Here is an 18,871-nt window from a genome sequence, read left to right as displayed (position 1 = left end):
ACACACGCTCTGGTTAAAGCTATTAATTCTGCAGCTTGGGCAGAATTCTGATTCACTCTTGCGGTCTCCACAATCGTCTTCAAAGTCGTTACTGCGTAAGCGGCAGTCACATCACCATTCTCCAATTTAAAACATGACCCATCCACATACAATGTGCCATCTGGATCTGATAATGGAGTATCCTTTAAGTCAATACGTCCTTTTGTCTCTTCCTCCGTTCTAAAGCAACAATCATGTGGTTCGGAATCACTCGACTCTTGATTAGCCGGCAACAACGTTGCTGGATTCAATACATTGCATCTTTTGATCTGAATATGACTCGCTAGTAATGTCAGCTCGTAACCAGATAGTCTCGCACTAGTAAGGTGTTGTGTCTTCGTTCGATTCATGAGTGTATCCACCGCATGAGGAACCATGACCACTAGCATGTTGTTCATCACCAAACCAGCAGATTGTCGAATGGAAGCCGCAGCTGCCGCTGTAGCTCTCAAACAACTAGGTAACGCTCTAGCTACCGGATCCAATGTTGATGAAAAATACGCACAGGGGCGTTGTTTATCACCAAACTTCTGTGTCAGAACACTCAACGCGCAACCTTCTCTCTCGTGAACGTAGAGCGTGAATGGCTTACTGTAATCAGGTGTACCCAATACAGGAGCTGAACACAATGCTTTTTGTAATTCAGTAAAACTCTCTTGACATTCATCAGACCATGGCACCGGACTCGGAACATTTTTCCCAGTCAAGGCTACCAACGGTTTTGCTAAAAGAGAAAAATTTGGGATCCACTGTCTACAGTAAGAGGTAATACCTAGAAAGGCACGTACTTCTCTCTGTGTACGAGGAACACTCATCTGCGTAATTGCTTTTATTCTCTCTGGGGTCAACTTCCTTCCCTCCTTTGACAAGAGATGACCTAGGTAGGTCACTTCTTGGCAACAGTATTGCATTTTTGAAGGTGATACCTTGTGATTCAAATTAGACAAGTGATGCAATAACGAAACCGTAGCTGCTTTGCAAGTTTCCTTGTCATCGGCAGCCACTAGAAGATCATCTACATACTGCACTAGAGTAGAACCTGGAGGAAGGACAAAGGAATCTAACTGACTCTTTAATGCTTGACTGTAAATAGATGGGCTCTCACAGTAGCCCTGTGGAGCGCGTTTAAATCTGAAACTGCGACCTCCTAGACAGAAGCCGAAAATATCTCTGCTTTCCTCGGCTATCGGAATGCTGAAAAAGGCATTCTTCAAGTCGATAACTGAGAACCAAGTGGCTGTAGCAGGAATCAATGTTAACAAGGCAGTAATGTCTGGAACCACAGGAAACTGCGGTACTACAATCTTATTGACTTCTCTGAGGTCGATAACAAACCTGTACACTGGAGGCTTTGTAGGATCAGTTCGTTTCAAAATCGGTAATACAGGACTATTACAAATATTTCCTCTAGTTTCTTCAACCACACCTTTCTTAATCAAATCTTGCACAATCAATAAAAGTGCATGCTCACCTTCACTCGATATTTTGTATTGCGGAATTCTTGGAAATTTCACATTTGCTTTCAAAGTTACTACATATGGTGGTATTTCTAAAAGGCCTACATCATTAGGACCAGTCGCCCAAAGAGAATCAGGGAGTGAACGCAGCTCTGGCGGGAGTACATCCATTGACAAGTACATCGGAGAGGTGATTCTTTTACCCAATGTAAGCTGTACCCCTTCCGGAGAACAGTACAATGTCGCATATAGTCGTTTTAACAAGTCTAAACCAAGCAGATTTTCATTACAACCTGTCGTCAAAATCAGGGGTGCTTTCAATTGACACGGTCCAACAGAAATAGACAAAGGGCCAGATATGGGGTTGTAAACAGGGGCGCCTGAGAAACCTACAGAAACATTTGTTGAGCCAGACAAATGTGCGCCAGGGAGTTTCGCATGTATAATAGAACTTTTTGCGGCACCAGTATCCAACAGAAACGGTTCGACTACACCTGATGTTGCTACTGCGACATAAGGCCCACTCTGATCCACTGGAACTGATACTACTCCCTCTCTCTGTCCATGGCTGTCCTAGTACCCATTTTGCTGAAATCCCTCATCCGCTTCACAATAGTCTTCAACAAGATATTGTTGAGATCTATTTTGCTGAGCTGACTGTCCATTTCGTTGATCAAAGTGATTGGAAGGACGATCATTCGTCTGTGGAGGCATAGCACCTCGCCCTCGACCTCTAGAATTCTGCACAAAACCACCACGACCTCTCTGAGCTGCTGCTGCATTATTTTGCGCTAAGATCGGACATTCATTCTTGTAGTGACCCTCTTTCTTACAATACGCACACTGGTTCCACTGATATTGAGGCCTCGTTGAACTATAATCTGTTCTTTGATATGAATTCTGTTGCATATTAGTCTGATTTGTGCGAGGCGGATACGCCTGTTGCAAAAGAACTTTAGTCTTTAAATCTTTCGTTTTCTTGTCTGATTTCTCTTTTTCCTCTTTATCCCTATTTTCGTAATATTGTGCAGTTGCAAGTATTTGCGCAGTTGTAGAAACAGCCCACGCACTCTCTGAATCCTTTAATTTATTGCATAACTCAGGTAACAAATTATGCACAAATTTATCGACAAACAGTCTCTGTCCTCCTTCTGTGCTCATATCTTGACCACTATGGTCTACAAAAGTCTCTTCGAACCTCGTGAAGAAGTCGGAGACACTTTCGTCTTTCTTTTGCCTGCATGCGGATAACTTGTCCCAATTAACACGCAATGCGGGCATCAGAGTCTTCATTAAGTCTATTATCCTACCTGGAAGATTAGCAATTAGGGGTTCAGGTTTTGCACCACCCGTTTGCTGACCATCCGCTGCAGTGATAGCTGCCCAATCACCACCTAAGGCAACTTGATGATCCTCTCTACGAATTTTAGCCCACACTGGTTGAGGAACTACATTTCCAAATAACATGTCAATGTCTGCTAAGTTCATTATACAAGCCTCAACTGTCTGTGTTAATTCCTTATAGTATCCAGCAGGATTCTTACGCGGATCTGGTAAGGCCTGCTTCACTGCTAGTACTTCGGCTCGCTTCCATGGAATGTGTATCCACACCCTTTGGAATTGCGCCGGAGCAGCTACAATACCATTAACATTGTCAGCTTGCACAGCTTCGCGCCAAATTGGAGGAACCTCCCTCATTGGATATTGGCGACTCAGCTTCATCTTACCTTTCTCTAAATCTCTCGGTGAACGAAGAGATGGATCATTTCTAAAACTTAAGATCAGTTCCATCGCTTCTTCTATATTTTCACCTACTATCATTCCAGCAGCAAACTCTTTCTGAACTTTAATTAAGTCTTCTAAATTCGATTCAACATCATCTTCTTCTATCTCCTCACGTAACAACGAACACATCTCATCAAAGACATACCGTTGCGTTGGTTCCTTCCACTGCATAAATGTGTCTAGCACATCTCTCGTACTATATCTCCTACTCTTCGAAATCCATATGAGAGCCGTGGAATCTAAAATTCCCCGTTCCTCAGTGCTTGGATGCTGACTACGTCTCTGAACAGAATCAGAAGTAGGAGTCTTAATTGAGGTTTTATAGAAAGGAGACAGCATATTAGACACAGAATCAGTGATTCTTCGACGAACAGAAAGTGGAGTCAACACACTCACAGACGTAGAGAACACAGTAGAAGTAGGAACAGATAGCTGACCAGTAGGAGTATCGAGAAAAATAGTTTGTGGGACAGTAGGTGTAAGTGAGACAGATACAGGTATAGAAGTCGGCAACCCAGGAAGAGGAGGAGCCGTAGGAACATTCACATTGACTACAGGAGGTACAGGAGCTTGATTCTGAGGGGCAGGAGCAGGAATACCAGGTTGTCCAGCAACCGGCAATTGAACATTTGGTACAGGTGGAGCCGTAGCACCTTGTGCATACGGTGGAGGTGACCGTAACAGATAAGACAACAGAGGATCGTTTTCGGGGTCCTCTAGTATCTTAGCTGTTTTCGATGGCAAGGCAGGATAGCACTTGTCGATCGCTAAATTATGCTCTCTAATGGCCACTTCTACGGCCTTCTCACACTCATTATCTTGCAACTGTTTAGTTGCTTGCTCTAGAGTCAACTCTTCTTGCTCTTTCTGTTCTTTCTTTAATCTCTTAATTTCTCTCTGTTTGGATTCTTTTCGCCAGTAACGGAAAGAATCAAACATTGCCGGCCGGGCTTTCTTCCTAAACAATTTCGCTTCTAAATTATCAAGAATTTCGGGTTCAAAACTACCATGCAGTGGCCAACTAAGGACACCATCTTTCTCGGTGTAGCGGACCCACACCTCATTATAAGATATAGGACCCACACCATGTTTACAATATAAGTCATATAGGGGAGTCCCAATCGGAGGAACCAGACATGAGTCCTCCAATCGTGAGTCACTGTTGCAACCGAAACAAGACAACATACAATTTCTCCGACTTACCATTTTTCAATCCGGAACACAAAACAAACAAAACACGAAACAAATATGTGCACCTGAACCAAGAACTTTTAGGCCTACCAAAACGAACTGATGTATCGATACCCAAACTGAACCAAATAGATTATCGTAACTAGAACAGTCAATGATAATCTTACGAAACTAAACCAAACCAAGAACCAAAAAGGATTTTAACAATCCTCACGAAGTAACCAACTAGCTAGCAACCACTAAATACTTAACTGAGGCACTGAAGACGTCACCAAGGAGAAACCCGTCACGTTTCGCTGTACTAAGGACTGCACCTCGGGTCCAAGACAGGGCGACGGTCAAGGCAACGGCCCACTGCAGCCGTCCGAACGGGAACCCTCGTGGAAGAGAACTTCAGGCGTCTTTTGCGATATGCCGGGATCGATGAAGTGGGGCGCCTCCCTCAGGAATCTTCACACGAAGCTTCTCGAACTCTTCAGGCTTTTGGACCGGTACCGAATGACGTCGCCCCACGTTGGGCGCCAATTGGAGTTCTGGACTTTTTGGTTCCGTCCAGAGGTGTCAGGGAACAACACCCAAAGACCCCGGAGTTCCACCTGCCTTGGTGCACAAATGAACAGAAACACGGGCTTCTCGATGGTGGCGTCAAAGACCAAAGGTTTATTACTGCAGGGACACAGAAGTCACAGAAACTACACATGGGCAGTATCTAGGAGCCTGTTCAAATTGTACAAAGAGGGTTGCTCCTTATATACTAAATTTTGGCCTTCAGGCGAATTCTTCACATGTTGGTACATTCCCAAAACCTTTGTGTCATAAGCAATAAATATTTGGCGTACACAGGAACCGTTGATAAAATCTGATACAAAACATCTACGAAGAGGGGCTCCCACTAGTTCATCACAATCCCTTGTCAATATTGTATTCAAGAGCCGGACCGCCTCATCGTAAATTTCGTTGCCTCCCCCTAATAAAGATTCAGAAAGAAAGGAACGGAGCCAGGTGTGGAAGATAGAGAAGTGGGATAAGGGATGCTTGTGGGTCGTAAATGGGCAAGGCTACCGTCTTCGGCCGCCTAATCATGATCGGGACAATGGTCACGAGAACCAGTTCAGGTGGGCTGGCCTCGGGCAGAGGAGGCAGCCTTTGTCGAGTCATGCAGCTACAGCGTGATCTGGTTTAAGGTGCACGTGTCATGAAAGAGGTGAATCTCCGGCTAAGGCTACGTGTCCTTAATCGAAATGAAGTGATCAGAGGTTATTGCGTATGTGAGGGCAAGAAACACAAAATGGCTGCCATGATCTAAGATGGATGCCGTGGGTAGATCAGAAATGTGTTCATCCTCAGGAGTACTCTTGCTCGTAGCATAGCGAAAACACCAGGATATGCTAAATGGATCATTTGCGGTTCGCTGATACCAATATTATGTATTTCCGACAATATTGAAAACACGGGTTCAAATCGTCACGGAACCTCAAAGGACTACCCCAAACACTATATTCAACGTCTCCCATTTACGTGGTGGCCATTTTGGAGTGTCACAATTCACTTTTAAGTACCAAATAAAGTGAACGACCAAATTTAATAGAATCTTAATCATAACGGTTGCAGGTACATTTTCCCAAAAATTGTCACAGTCAATTATTTGTATTTTACCCTCGTGTGTATGGGTTTAATCACCGGCGAGACAGACCATATGTTTTGTTCTTTGATTACAAGATAGTTACATATGTCCTATTAGCCATTCGTAGAAATTTAAAATGGGCATTAAATGCATCTGATTACTCAATGATATGCTATTCAACGCAATGTGAATATGACCATAAAACAATACTCCACGTGTGAGTATATTCACCTAAAACAGGTTATACCATTAACCAATATTTCCTTTCCAACGGCATATTGTAACAGAGAGTTGTAACATGGGTTAAACTTTTGGTTTCCATAACACATATTCTTTGATCATCTCAGCATTCCATTCAGGTGTATTAATTCAGACACATTTTTGTCTACAGAAACTCATACATTTCTTTATCAATATTGGCCACCTTTTCCACTGCTCTAAGTGAGATTATCCATTTACTCTCTAATTGTCGCAGTTTTCGTTCGCGATTACCTCCTCTGTTCCCTACTGTTGCAACATCGATACCATGGAATTTAATCCTATGTAACTCATTAGGCTGATGTGTCGTGTTGAAGTGTACTGCAAAAGGATATTGCGAATTATTGTTACGGATCGCACGAATGTGCTCCTGTATTCTTTCCTTTAGGGGTCTAATTGAACTGCCTATGTATATCCAGTCACAGATACATTTGATACAGTACACTGTATGGGTAGTGTTACAATTGATAAATTGCTGAATCACATGTAGTTTTTGACTGTTGTATTTAAAACTAATTGTTTTGTTTAATGCAAAGCAACAGATGCAGCAGCCGCCACATCTATAAAATCCTTTCGGGGAGTAGGTAACCACTCCTGTCTTTTTAGGGGCGCAATGTAACTTGGGCATAGCTCCTGTCTCAATGTTCTACCTCTGCTGAAGGTAATGGACGGTTTTAGTCCAACTTTCTCATGTAAACTATTGTCTTCCATCAGCAGATGCCAATGCTTATTAAGTATTTTATATAGATCTGTACTCACTGTGCTATAAGGTGTTATGAATCTTATATTTCTTTTGCGCTTCGCTGATTTTTGTTGTTTATACTTCAGCAATGAGTTTCTGTTGATCTTATCAATTCTATTTCTTGCATCAATTACTGTTTCTTTCTTATAGCCTCTAGATAAGAATCTCATTTCTACGGCTCTCAGTTCTGTATCTATTCTATCTTCATCACTGCAATTTCTCTTGGTTCTCACCATTTCCCCTTAGGGGATAGCTTTTATTTGTGAGATAGGATGCGCACTTTGTGCATGTAATAGAGAATTACATGCAGTATCTTTTCTATAAGGAACAGTGTGTAATTTGTTATTTTTGACAATAATGGTGATGTCCAAAAAATAAATTTTTGACACGCTTTGCTCTTTTGTAAATTGAAGGTTGAATGGATTGTCATTAAGATGGTCAAAGAACATCTCCAATTCCTCTCTATTGCCAGTCCAGAACATGAGTAAATCATCAATGTATCTGCCTAGATACAAGATGTTTTCAGTTAGGTTTGTTGGACCCTTTCTCCATATGTGGGTTAACTCAAAATATCCCATGTAAAGATTGGCCAATGAGGGCGAAAATTTCGCCCCCATTGCCACACCCTTTATCTGACGGTACCATTCTCCATTGTGTAAAAAGATGTTATTTGCAAGTACCAGTTGAATCATTGATATCAGCATATTTGAATGTGCATATGTCTCAATGGGTCTGCTGTCTAAGAAGTGACGTACCGCCATTAGTCCTTTGTCACAAGGTATGCTCGTATATAGCGAGCATACATCTAACGTGACTAACCAGTGTCCATCCACCCAATCTACATCCCCAATTTTGTTTAAAACATCCCCAGTATCCTTAATATACGTGGGGAGATTCACCACAAATGGCTGCAAGAAAAGGTCTATGTATTCAGATATTTTCTCAGTGGGCGATCCTATACCTGCTATGATGGGCCTGCCTGGAGGAAAATCGCTTTTTTTATGTACCTTAGGCAGGCAATATATGCAGGGATATGTCGGTGTATCATTGTACAGATATTTCATTTCTGTTTCAGAAATCAGACACTTTTCCTTCCAAGTTCTGAGATGATCGAAAATGATTGCCTTTGTTTCCTTTATAGGGTTGACTTTCAACTTGGTATATGTATTAGTGTCTGCAAGTTGTTTGTCAATTTCCCCCATATAATCACTGCGATTCATCAAAACTATATTTCCTCCCTTGTCAGCCTCCCGGATGACAAGGGAGTCTCTCTTTTTTAGATTTGCCACTGCCCTCCGTTCTTCATATGTGATGTTCTGTGTTTTATACTTAGATGTTTTCAAAAATGTATCCTCTAAGAGGTAAAGATCTTGTACTACATTTTGCTGAAATCTATCTATGTTATTATTGCCTTGTAGTTGAGGGGTGAATCTTGATTTCATTTTAAGACCACTGTTTATTTCAGTAAAAGTGTCTAGATATAGGTTAGCTGCCACTGATTCTACGCTTTCTGTTCCTTCCTCATCATTGATACTTAAAAGTAAATGGCTGTCTCTCACTTCTCTGATTGTGGGATTGGAGCTGTTCATGAATACATTTGCTGCCTCATACTGTTTGCTGGGTTTGTCTGCAAAGAATTTAAACAATTTAATGTTTCTGACAAATTTGAAACAGCTTATATGAAAAGACGTAAAATCCGGAACATTACTAGGACAGAAACCCAATCCTTTGCTCAATATGTTTATTTCTGATTCAGTCAACACATGGTCTGAAAGATTCACAATGTCAATGTCATTACAAGTTTCAGCACATTCATTTACATTTTTTGATTGCGTGTCACTGATCTTGTTGCCACACCTGTCCTTTCTCTTTGATCCTGATCTCTTGAACCCCCTCCTTGTCCTTTTGTATTGGCATCTTTCTTGAATGTTTCTTTGTTCCCCTTGCGGAAACGCTGTAGCTCTAAAAAAAAATGGGTCTGGCACAGGGCCCTGTGCCCCTCCTTCTGCACCTGCTGACTCTATACTGGTCACACTGCTTATACTGGAAATATCGGACATACTGGTGGTCCCCGCTGTCTGTGAAGTCCTATCTGAGCCATTTCTATTACTATTAGGGGGATTGATGTTATCAAATTTTCTTGCGAAGGTATATACCCTTCCGCACTTATAGTCCCGTTCATCCGGTTTAATTTTTTGGGATTTTTTATCTCTTAAGTATATCTGATGTTTTTGAAGTTGGTCTTTTAATATGGCCCAATTTTTGTCCGCTACCTCAGGCATGCCCATGTCCTTGATTTCCTTTTCCAAATTTGTAATCTCCAGGTATAGCTTTTCTCTTTTCAGGTCAGCATCCCTAATAAGTATATCCATCATACCCATGGAGGAATGCAACAGTAGTTTTTCCCATTCCTTTAGGTGTCCCCTATCTAAATCCTCAAAGGAGGGGAAAATTAGTACACGTAGTCCTCTTGGGACCTGTTGTTTGTCAATGTATTTACGTAAGACAGTGGCATCCCACCATCGTGAGAGTTCCTGTTTTTTTATTCTCTCTAGCCTCATAAATTTTTGTCTCATACCCTCATTTGCACTTGTTCTAGGTAGAGATGTACTACCCGGGTTCTCATTGAACAGGTCACCAAGTAAAGCGTCCCTGTTATCATCAAAGGTGGCCATGTTGGTATTGACTATATATACCTTCTCTGGTCCTCACAATCTCCTTTCCAACTTTATTCAAAGTAGTAGTTATCTTAATTTAGTACAGCACAAATGAACAGTCACATATAATGTATGTTAGGGACAGAGTGCTAGATCAGCAAAATTAATTCAGACAACAAAAAGCACACGGTGGATGTGCTATATTTGGTCCGCACATCTGTACACACGTATTCCCTTTAGTAATGATTGCAATCTAATGTGTATATTACACTCTATTGGAGTGCTCTTTGGTATCGTGCTTTGCCACCCAGAAGCAACAATCCACGATCTCCTACTCACTCAAGGCGAGACGGAATCTCGTACACAAATTAGAAAAAGTACCAAGGCACATCCCTCTTAGTTACTATTCTCCAAATAGCATTTAGCCATTACAGCTTACGAAAGGTGATTTCACAAGCTCCTCATGGTCCTCAAAAAGACATGTACAATGTTGAATATTATTCCAAGTCCATTTATTAACAATTCCTTTCTTTTGCCACACCGTCACAGCCGACGCGCGTTTCGCCCTCCGCGGGCCTTTTCAAGGCTGAAATTCATACATAAAACTGTGTGTTACAAAAAGGAATGAGATAAAAGCCACCTATATGCGTACTCATATTCGCATATCAAACTCTAGATTCATCAATTTTTTCTCTTTGTTTTTATACATCCTATTCCTCTCATAGTGATGCTTACTTATCACAGGGCATATATAAATAACATGAGAAACACACAATAATAAAAACACCATCATTGTTATTAGTCCATTTCATTAATCTCTCCCATGTACACTCCCAATGTGCCGTCTTTACATCCATATTGGAATAATTGGTAAACCCATATTGCATAAAAGTAGAGGAAAACCACAGATCTTAGCATAAGTGCGTACCACAAAACATTCCTGTTTCCTGCATCTAAAAGTTTAGCGCAATTTAATGGGTAGTTTTAAAGATTATATGTCACCACTCAGAAAAATGTCTATTGCTTTGGCAGGTATGCCACGACCACTTTCTCCAACCGAACTCATCTTTAGCGATGCCATTATTACTGCATGATTTACTTGAAGGGTTCACTTATCTAACAAATTACGTGGTGAGCATGTATCTTTTGCCGTCAATAAAAAATCGTATAGCCTGAGCGTAAAGGGGTCCTGTAAGTGGATAGATATATATCATTAATGTTTTTTATCCCCATGTATCACTTAAATCCATTAATGCCCAAGTGACTAGCCAAAGCACATAGTGCCGGGCTTACCTTTAAATTGTTTGTTTGGTACACCGGGAATTATGCTCGTGGAATATGGAGTCAGTCCTTCCGTTCTTTGGTCAGTAACAAGTAATTACTTATTAGATGGAGCGATGATAAGTCCCATCTGTAATAAAATGTCATATTATAGATATTTGTTCAGTTAATTAGTCAAATGTTAAGTCACTATTTAAATAAAAACATACTGGAGAAACTAAATTATAAAACCACCCAGTATTTGTATCCAGAGTAAAATCACTCGTCGGTACTTTTTTGTGCACCCATTATGTTTAAAAATATGTCATCTGCATTTGGTGTCTATGATTCAGAATGTAAGTTAAAAAAGTAAGTTAAAAAAGGGGGAGGGTGGTCATATGCATGTTTATTTCCCCCCAAAAACACATATATGTGCACACTCAATTGTCCCGCATATTGTCCTTAGTACGTCCGTAACAGCTTTTCTGCTAAGTGAAATTGCCCTCAGTTAGTCTGTAAACACTCAATCAGTATAAACCCTGTCTGGTGTCAAAAGTATTATTCTATGCGTAGTCACATAATCCCACCGTTATGTTTAAGATGACCCATAGCGTCTGACATAACCATTTTTATTTCATGACCACACGCTCAGCAAGTGTACACAACCTGCCGTAATTCTTCCTTATATATTCCGCGCGGACTCTATTTTTTTATCCACTCTCCCCCATATCAGTTTTGGAAAATAACGTATTCTACAAACATAAGCTACGCAGCACACTACAAAGTTTCCGACAAATACGGTCCAAGCCGGCGCCTGTAGGCAAACCGTCTCGTTTAAAATATATCCGGCACACGCATATTCTACTGGTTTTAAACTTACCGCCATCCCGTGTTATCGCGTCTCTCGTATGGAGTCCCGTTTCGTTTGGTCTGACAGCAACCCTTGCATCTCCCTTCCAGTTTATAAAAAATACTCTGGATACAAATACTGGGTGGTTTTATAATTTAGTTTCTCCAGTATGTTTTTATTTAAATAGTGACTTAACATTTGACTAATTAACTGAACAAATATCTATAATATGACATTTTATTACAGATGGGACTTATCATGGCTCCATCTAATAAGTAATTACTTGTTACTGACCAAAGAACGAAAGAACTGACTCCATATTCCACGAGCATAATTCCCGGTGTACCAAACAAACAATTTAAAGGTAAGCCCGGCACTATGTGCTTTGGCTAGTCACTTGGGCATTAATGGATTTAAGTGATACATGGGGATAAAAAACATTAATGATATATATCTATGCACTTACAGGACCCCTTTACGCTCAGGCTATACGATTTTTTATTGACGGCAAAAGATACATGCTCACCACGTAATTTGTTAGGTAAGTGAACCCTTCAAGTAAATCATGCAGTAATAATGGCATCGCACATTAAATTGTGCTAAACTTTTAGATGCAGGAAACGGGAATGTTTTGTGGTACGCACTTATGCTAAGATCTGTGGTTTTCCTCTACTTTTATGCAATATGGGTTTACCAATTATTCCAATATGGATGTAAAGACGGCACATTGGGAGTGTACATGGGAGAGATTAATGAAATGGACCAATAACAATGATGGTGTTTTTATTATTGTGTGTTTCTCATGTTATTTATATATGCCCTGTGATAAGTAAGCATCACTATGAGAGGAATAGGATGTATAAAAACAAAGAGAAAAAATTGATGAATCTAGAGTTTGATATGCGAATATGAGTACGCATATAGGTGGCTTTTATCTCATTCCTTTTTGTAACACACAGTTTTATGTATGAATTTCAGCCTTGAAAAAGCCCGCGGAGGGCGAAACGCGCGTCGGCTGTGACGGTGTGGCAAAAGAAAGGAATTGTTAATAAATGGACTTGGAATAATATTCAACATTGTACATGTCTTTTTGAGGACCATGAGGAGCTTGTGAAATCACCTTTCGTAAGAGCTGTAATGGCTAAATGCTATTTGGAGAATAGTAACTAAGAGGGATGTGCCTTGGTACTTTTTCTAATAAGAAAAAAGAAAGACGCTTGGTTTCAATGCCTTCATTATACCCTTGGGTTCTCCAAGAGCATATGTAGTCTACCGTGCGTGGGTCCTCAAAGTTAATTATAACACAGTCACCCTGGGTTTTCTTCCTCTCTTGTCCCACCCAGGGCACTCTGCGCACCGTTAGAATTCTGCTTGACCAGTGAGGGGGTAATGGCCTGTTACGACTTAGCCAATGTTGGACTTTATTCTGTAGGGACCAGGTAGGTTCATCGTTATGACCTGCCACCTCTGGGACCCCAGTCATAACTACCACAAAGGGGCCCGCATCTAGGGGCAAGTTAACTGCAGATCTCTCTTTACTTCCCCTATTCCAATCCTTATTTGGGATTAAAGTTTGGGGCAGGTATACAATTTCTGCATTGGGTGCCTATCTCTCCATATGTCCCTTATTCCCAAGTCCTGCATTACCTTCCAATACCTCTTGGTCATCTGCGGCTTATTTCCCTGTCTAGGAGGGTGCCTTTCCAAGTTTGGATGCAACACTCAATTAAAATCCCCCATACAGAGAAGAGGAGCGTCCAGGTCCGGGGCCAGTATGTCTTGTATGGACTGATAAAAGCCTGGATCACCTACGTTCGGGGCATAGATATTTAGGATCGTGTTATCCTGTCTGTCAAGGATCACCCTGAGTAGGACATAGCGGGCGTTCACGTTGGCTTTCATGTACTGCAAGACAAACAGCGTCCTAGGAGCCACCCATATCAGTACACCCCTCGCATAAGTAAAGTAGGAGGCGTGAAATATCTGGCCTCTTCATTTTTTTTTGGGGCTCCCACATCATCCAGGTACGTTTCTTGCAAGCAGGCCACTCAGACGTGGTGTCGCTTAAGAAACTCAAGTACTCTGTTACATTTTGTACCCAATTCCCTTACATCTCAATAAGGAACTTAACCTCCATTGCCATAGTGATATCTAGCTTGGTGTTGTCCCAGTCCCCAGCTGTGCACTCCACCCACATTCCACATGTGCTGCATACAACAACGACTAACAAACAAAGAAAACTGTGCCATGCTCCCTCCACCCCCCAAGGACCAGTAACGTGCAACAGCGCTATATTCAATTCCCTCCCCATGCTTGTTCCAGGATGTGAGCAGCTTCCCTTGCAGTCCAACAGGGGCCACTGAACTTCCCAAATTAACCAGCCTCACGACCTAGCCCGCCCATCACTATACCTACAAAATGCCCGTCGAGGAAAGTGTAGTCCAGCGGGGGTCCCCAATAAGGTTGCAGTACTCTCAATGTTCCATTGGATTGTCGTTTCTCCTCTTGCCACTCCAGGTACCTCTGCCACCCCCCCCCCCCCAGGTTGTTCACGCTCATTCTGCCCCTCCCCCCACCACCCCAGTAGTAAATGTGTGGCCCACATGCACTTCATTCTTTAATTATGATAAATTTCAGAGCAGCCAACAGTAGTTCAGTGCCTGTGTGAATGTCCCCTTTTTCATGTAGCTTCTGTCGCTGGAGCTGCTTCCAGGATGGTTTCAAGGACTATGTATGTCGTTGGGTTCAGTGTTTCCGGGGTATCCTCTGTGTCAGGCCCAGATTCAGTGTTCGGTGAGGAGGAGGCACCCAGCTTGATGGTTTTCAGATGCATGGTGCCGTCCTCGCCCACCGTAATTCTATGTTCATCTGGTGGGTCCTTGTCAGCGGACTGACCCGGGTACCTTTTATTTCGAGTTCTTCCACCTGACCAAGTGCCCCATCCCCGTCTTATGTTATGCTGTTCTTCGGGGGGAGGGCATCACCTCGGATCTCCAGCCATTCACACACCTCCAGCATCTCAAAGAAATTGGCCCTGCCTTGTGCAATTACCTTCAGTTTGGCTGGATATAGCAGCAAGTACTGTAGTTGCATATCACAGAGCTTCCGTTTTACAGCCATTAAGGTTTTCCGCTGCTCCTGGACCTGCTTGGTATACTCCGGTAATATGACTATTTTACTGTTTTCATAGCAGAGATTCTAAGTCTCTCTTGCAGCCCAGAGGATACAGTCCCTATTTGATAGATCAATATTTAGGGAATTATTGCCTGGGAGGGAACCCGGGGGGAAGTAATGGGTAGGGGTGAAGGCACCAAGGCTCTGTGTTCTCTGTCCACTGCAAAGATTTTGGATAAGCCTCACGGACACAACTGGGTGCGTATCCATCGCTCCAGGAATTGCTTTTCCATGTCCTCCTCAACTTGTTCAGGGAACCCTATGACTCTTATGTTGCTGTGCCTTGCGTGCCTCTCCGCAACTTTGGCCCGGCACTCAAGGGCCCTTGTGACTGGACATCTGGGCCACGTGCTGCTTAAATGCTGCCATCTCTCCTTTTAAGTCCACTATATCTCCCTCCGCCGTGGATACTTTATCTGCTACTTTACGTAAATCGGCTCTCAATATGTTCACATCAATAGACACAGTTTCAATTTGTCTTTCCAGGAGCTTCCTGTAACCCCGGAAGGCCGCCAGAGCTCCACACATGGTAGTTTGCAAGTTGCGCCATCTTCCCCCTCATTACCAGTGCCGGTTTGTCTTGTTATTCTTTGCGGGGGGTGTCGAGGGGTAGTATACTGTGTGATTGTGTTGGCCCTAGCAAAGCAGGCCGTTTTGTCCTTGTCCATTGTGTTCACACCAGGTGCCCCGTGCTCTAGATCCAGGTTGCATCAACCACCTCAGTTCATCAGCCACCACAGGCTTCTGCGTCTTTGTCAATCTGGGCACTGTAGTCACTGTATTATCCTCTCTGGAGTATGGTGGGGGTGGAGAAAGAAACAAGAAGGGGAGGCAGCTCTGTCTGACACCCCCTCCCCAGGCCGACCTAAATGGCCTACAGCAGTAGGACCAGGCCACGTGCAGCTCGACTGCAAACCCTTTGTGTCAAATGTATTGTAATTGCCTGTGATAATGTGCAGCATCCCATGCGCCGCATAGCACCCTCAAGGAGATGTTCGGTCCCCAGCACCCCAGGAGATTTCACCCCTTGGCCTTGCTCAGCAGCAATCAAGGCCCCACCTCTCCACCCACAGTCCAGGGGGCCACAGGGGTCCAACCACAACTGTTCCTTGACTCCAGCAGGGTCAAGAATATGCAACTGCACAATCTGCAGCCTCCGTTGCAAAGGGAAATCGTCCTCGAGCTACTCAGAGAGCGACATTTGGGACGAGACCGTCTGACTCACAAGCTCAAGATTTGGGGACAAAATAGGATCCCTCAGATGCATGGACTGCCTTATTGACATCGCACAAGATACTGAATCCATTTGTGGGTTGGAAAGATCGCCACAAAAGAAAGGTCTTTATCAAAAAGGACATAGCCTTGAGAAAGTAGCGGGATGATTTTCCTTTGTAAGCAATGAAATACGTGTTGGCTGTCTGAAGCAAGACCAAAAGAATAAAAATTAAAAGAAATGAAATAACTTGTGTATAATTTGTGCTTACATCGTGCACTTAACAAATTGTGGGTACACCTATGACTGTGTGCTGAGGATTTCTTTGTCCGTTCAGTTTTTGTATTTCACCCACAACTTGAACACCGAAAGACGTAATCTAAGATTAGCAGAAAGAGCCTGGAGATCCTCTCCATCCATAGAACTTCTAAAATGCTTAAGATCAACAAGGAACACGTACAACAGAAGAATAAGCTATGTGAAAGCTAATTTCTTTAGAGCACAGCTTGACCAAGCCAGAAATGCGCCCCAAAACTATTTGAAATAGTCAAGCAGCAGTCACGCCGGAACCAGCGCCCTCCCAAACTGTGAAGAACTGGCTGCCTTCTTCATGGAAAAAACCACAAAGATAGAGAATGAGCTACAACTAGTGAATGAACTACTATTGGTTTCCTCACTCAGTTTTTCACTCACCACGCAGTATACTGAAGGTAGTGATCCATCAGGCACCCTTCCAAAAACAATGCCTCTTGCCAGACCTTCTCCTCAAACAATGAAAGTGACATTTACAAAATCCTTTCATCATTAAACCCATCTAATCACTTCACTGACCCTCTACCTCCATCTATATTCAAAGAGATCAACACCTTCATTCTCCCCTATGGTCTAAGATAGTAAATGCCTCGCTACATCAAAGCACTCTCCCTGATTGCCTAAAAGCAGGACACCCCCACTTTAAAAAAGCAACGCAGACTGCTCTGATCCTAATAACTTTCAGCCCATCTCCAACATCCCTACTCTTGCGAATCTCTTAGAAAAATGTGTCTAGATCCAACTCTGCAACCACATAGACAACTTTTAACTCCTTGACCAACACCAATCAGTTTTCCGTCAAGGTCACAGCACTGAATCTGCACTTACTCATTTTGTGGATGACATATTAATGCTGGATCTTAATGAATCATCCCTCATGATACTGCTCAACGTTATGGCTGCCTTTGACAGTTAATCACGATAGACTATTGGAACAAAGGATGGGCTTATTAGGGGTCGTATTGCAATGGTTTTCCTCATTCCTCTAGAACAGATCTCAGAGAGTCCAAATGAATCCATCTCTGTCTAAGCCCCATAAGATCACTCTTGGCTTTCCCCAGGGATCTGCTCTCTAACCCATTCTCTTCAATCTATTCCTGAAACCACTGGCAAACCACTCACAATCCGCTACCATCCACTATAATATGTACACTGATGACACTCTGCTGTATCTCAAAATCACCTTCCCAGAGGACATTATTTTCCTCAATTCCACTTTGCTTTTGGAGGGGCCTCCGGATAGTCAAGTCAAGTCAAATAATTTATATAGCGCGCTACATACCCAGAGGGTCTCAAGGCGCTTGAAGAAGGGTGGGGAGTTACTTGTCGAATATCCAGGTTTTTAGTTGCTTTCTGAATGCTAGGTGGTTCTGAGTGAGGCGAAGGTGAATGGGAAGTGAGTTCCAGGTTTTAGCCGCCAGGTAGGAGAAGGATCTTCCTCCCATGGTGGTTTTGTTGAAGCGAGGTACAGCGGCAAGGGCTTGGTTGGAAGAGCTTATGTTAGACGGAGACCCGGAGGGTCGGCCGAGCACAGGGGGAGAGGCCTCCGGTGAGGGCCGTCTCCTAGCGATCGTACAGACAGGTAACTTCCCCCCCACAAATGGACACCACACAAGGATGCGATCTGCACACTTTATATAGGATTCTTGAGGCAAGGTTATCAACGATACAGTGGGGGCAGGACACGAGGATCCTCCCAATTCTAGTCTCTGTAGGGTAAGGGGTAGCGGGACAGTCTTGGTACCGGTGTGGTACAGGGGCGGCCAGAAGGAGCTCACAATCCTCGAGCTCAGGTGTCAGCAAGGTCGGGCCGCGGCGGCGCCAGCAGGCTTGGATGATAGTTCTCGGCAAGGGGGGCCGCGGCAGCGCCAGCAGGCTAGGATGACTTCACGTTGCAGAAGGCTGCGGCAGCGCCAGCAGGCAGAGCGATGATTCTCAAGGATGGGCCGCGGCAGCGCCAGCAGGCTGAGCGATGATTCTCAAGGATGGGCCGCGGCAGCGCCAGCAGGCAGAGCGATGGTTCTCAAGGATGGGCCGCGGCAGCGCCAGCAGGTCCCGATGAAGATGCACGTTGCAGAGGGCCGCGGCAGTGCCGGCTTCGGAGATAGTTCACAAGGCAGGGCTGCAGCAGCGCCAGCAGTCCGTCAAGGATGAGTTCTTCAAGGTGTCTCTCGACTCCAGGATACAACTGCCTTCCTGCTCTGGAGCTGCCCCAGTTATAGGTCTGGTCTCCTTTGATGTCCGGACCCTCGCACTTGGAGGTCGGGAGGTCCGGGATGAGGGAGTCCAGACACCCAGCAGGGGGGTGG

At 43.5% G+C, this 18,871-nt stretch overlaps 1 protein-coding gene across 1 annotated transcript in view; it reads left to right on the top strand.

The window, feature by feature from the left end:
- Nucleotides 1-18,871, top strand: part of LOC147737957 (uncharacterized) — a 168,181-nt gene that overhangs the window by 83,215 nt on the left and 66,095 nt on the right. Inside the window, 1 exon segment of the mRNA XM_086925004.1 lies at nt 9,696-9,775. Within this exon segment, the coding sequence (XP_086781130.1) occupies nt 9,696-9,775 (80 nt within the window).

Source organism: Lissotriton vulgaris, chromosome 1_1, assembly GCF_964263255.1.
Source record: "Lissotriton vulgaris chromosome 1_1, aLisVul1.2, whole genome shotgun sequence".
Classification (NCBI taxonomy): domain Eukaryota; kingdom Metazoa; phylum Chordata; class Amphibia; order Caudata; family Salamandridae; genus Lissotriton; species Lissotriton vulgaris.
The sequence above is the reverse complement of the archived record's forward strand: the minus strand, read 5'-3'. Positions and strand labels throughout refer to the sequence as shown.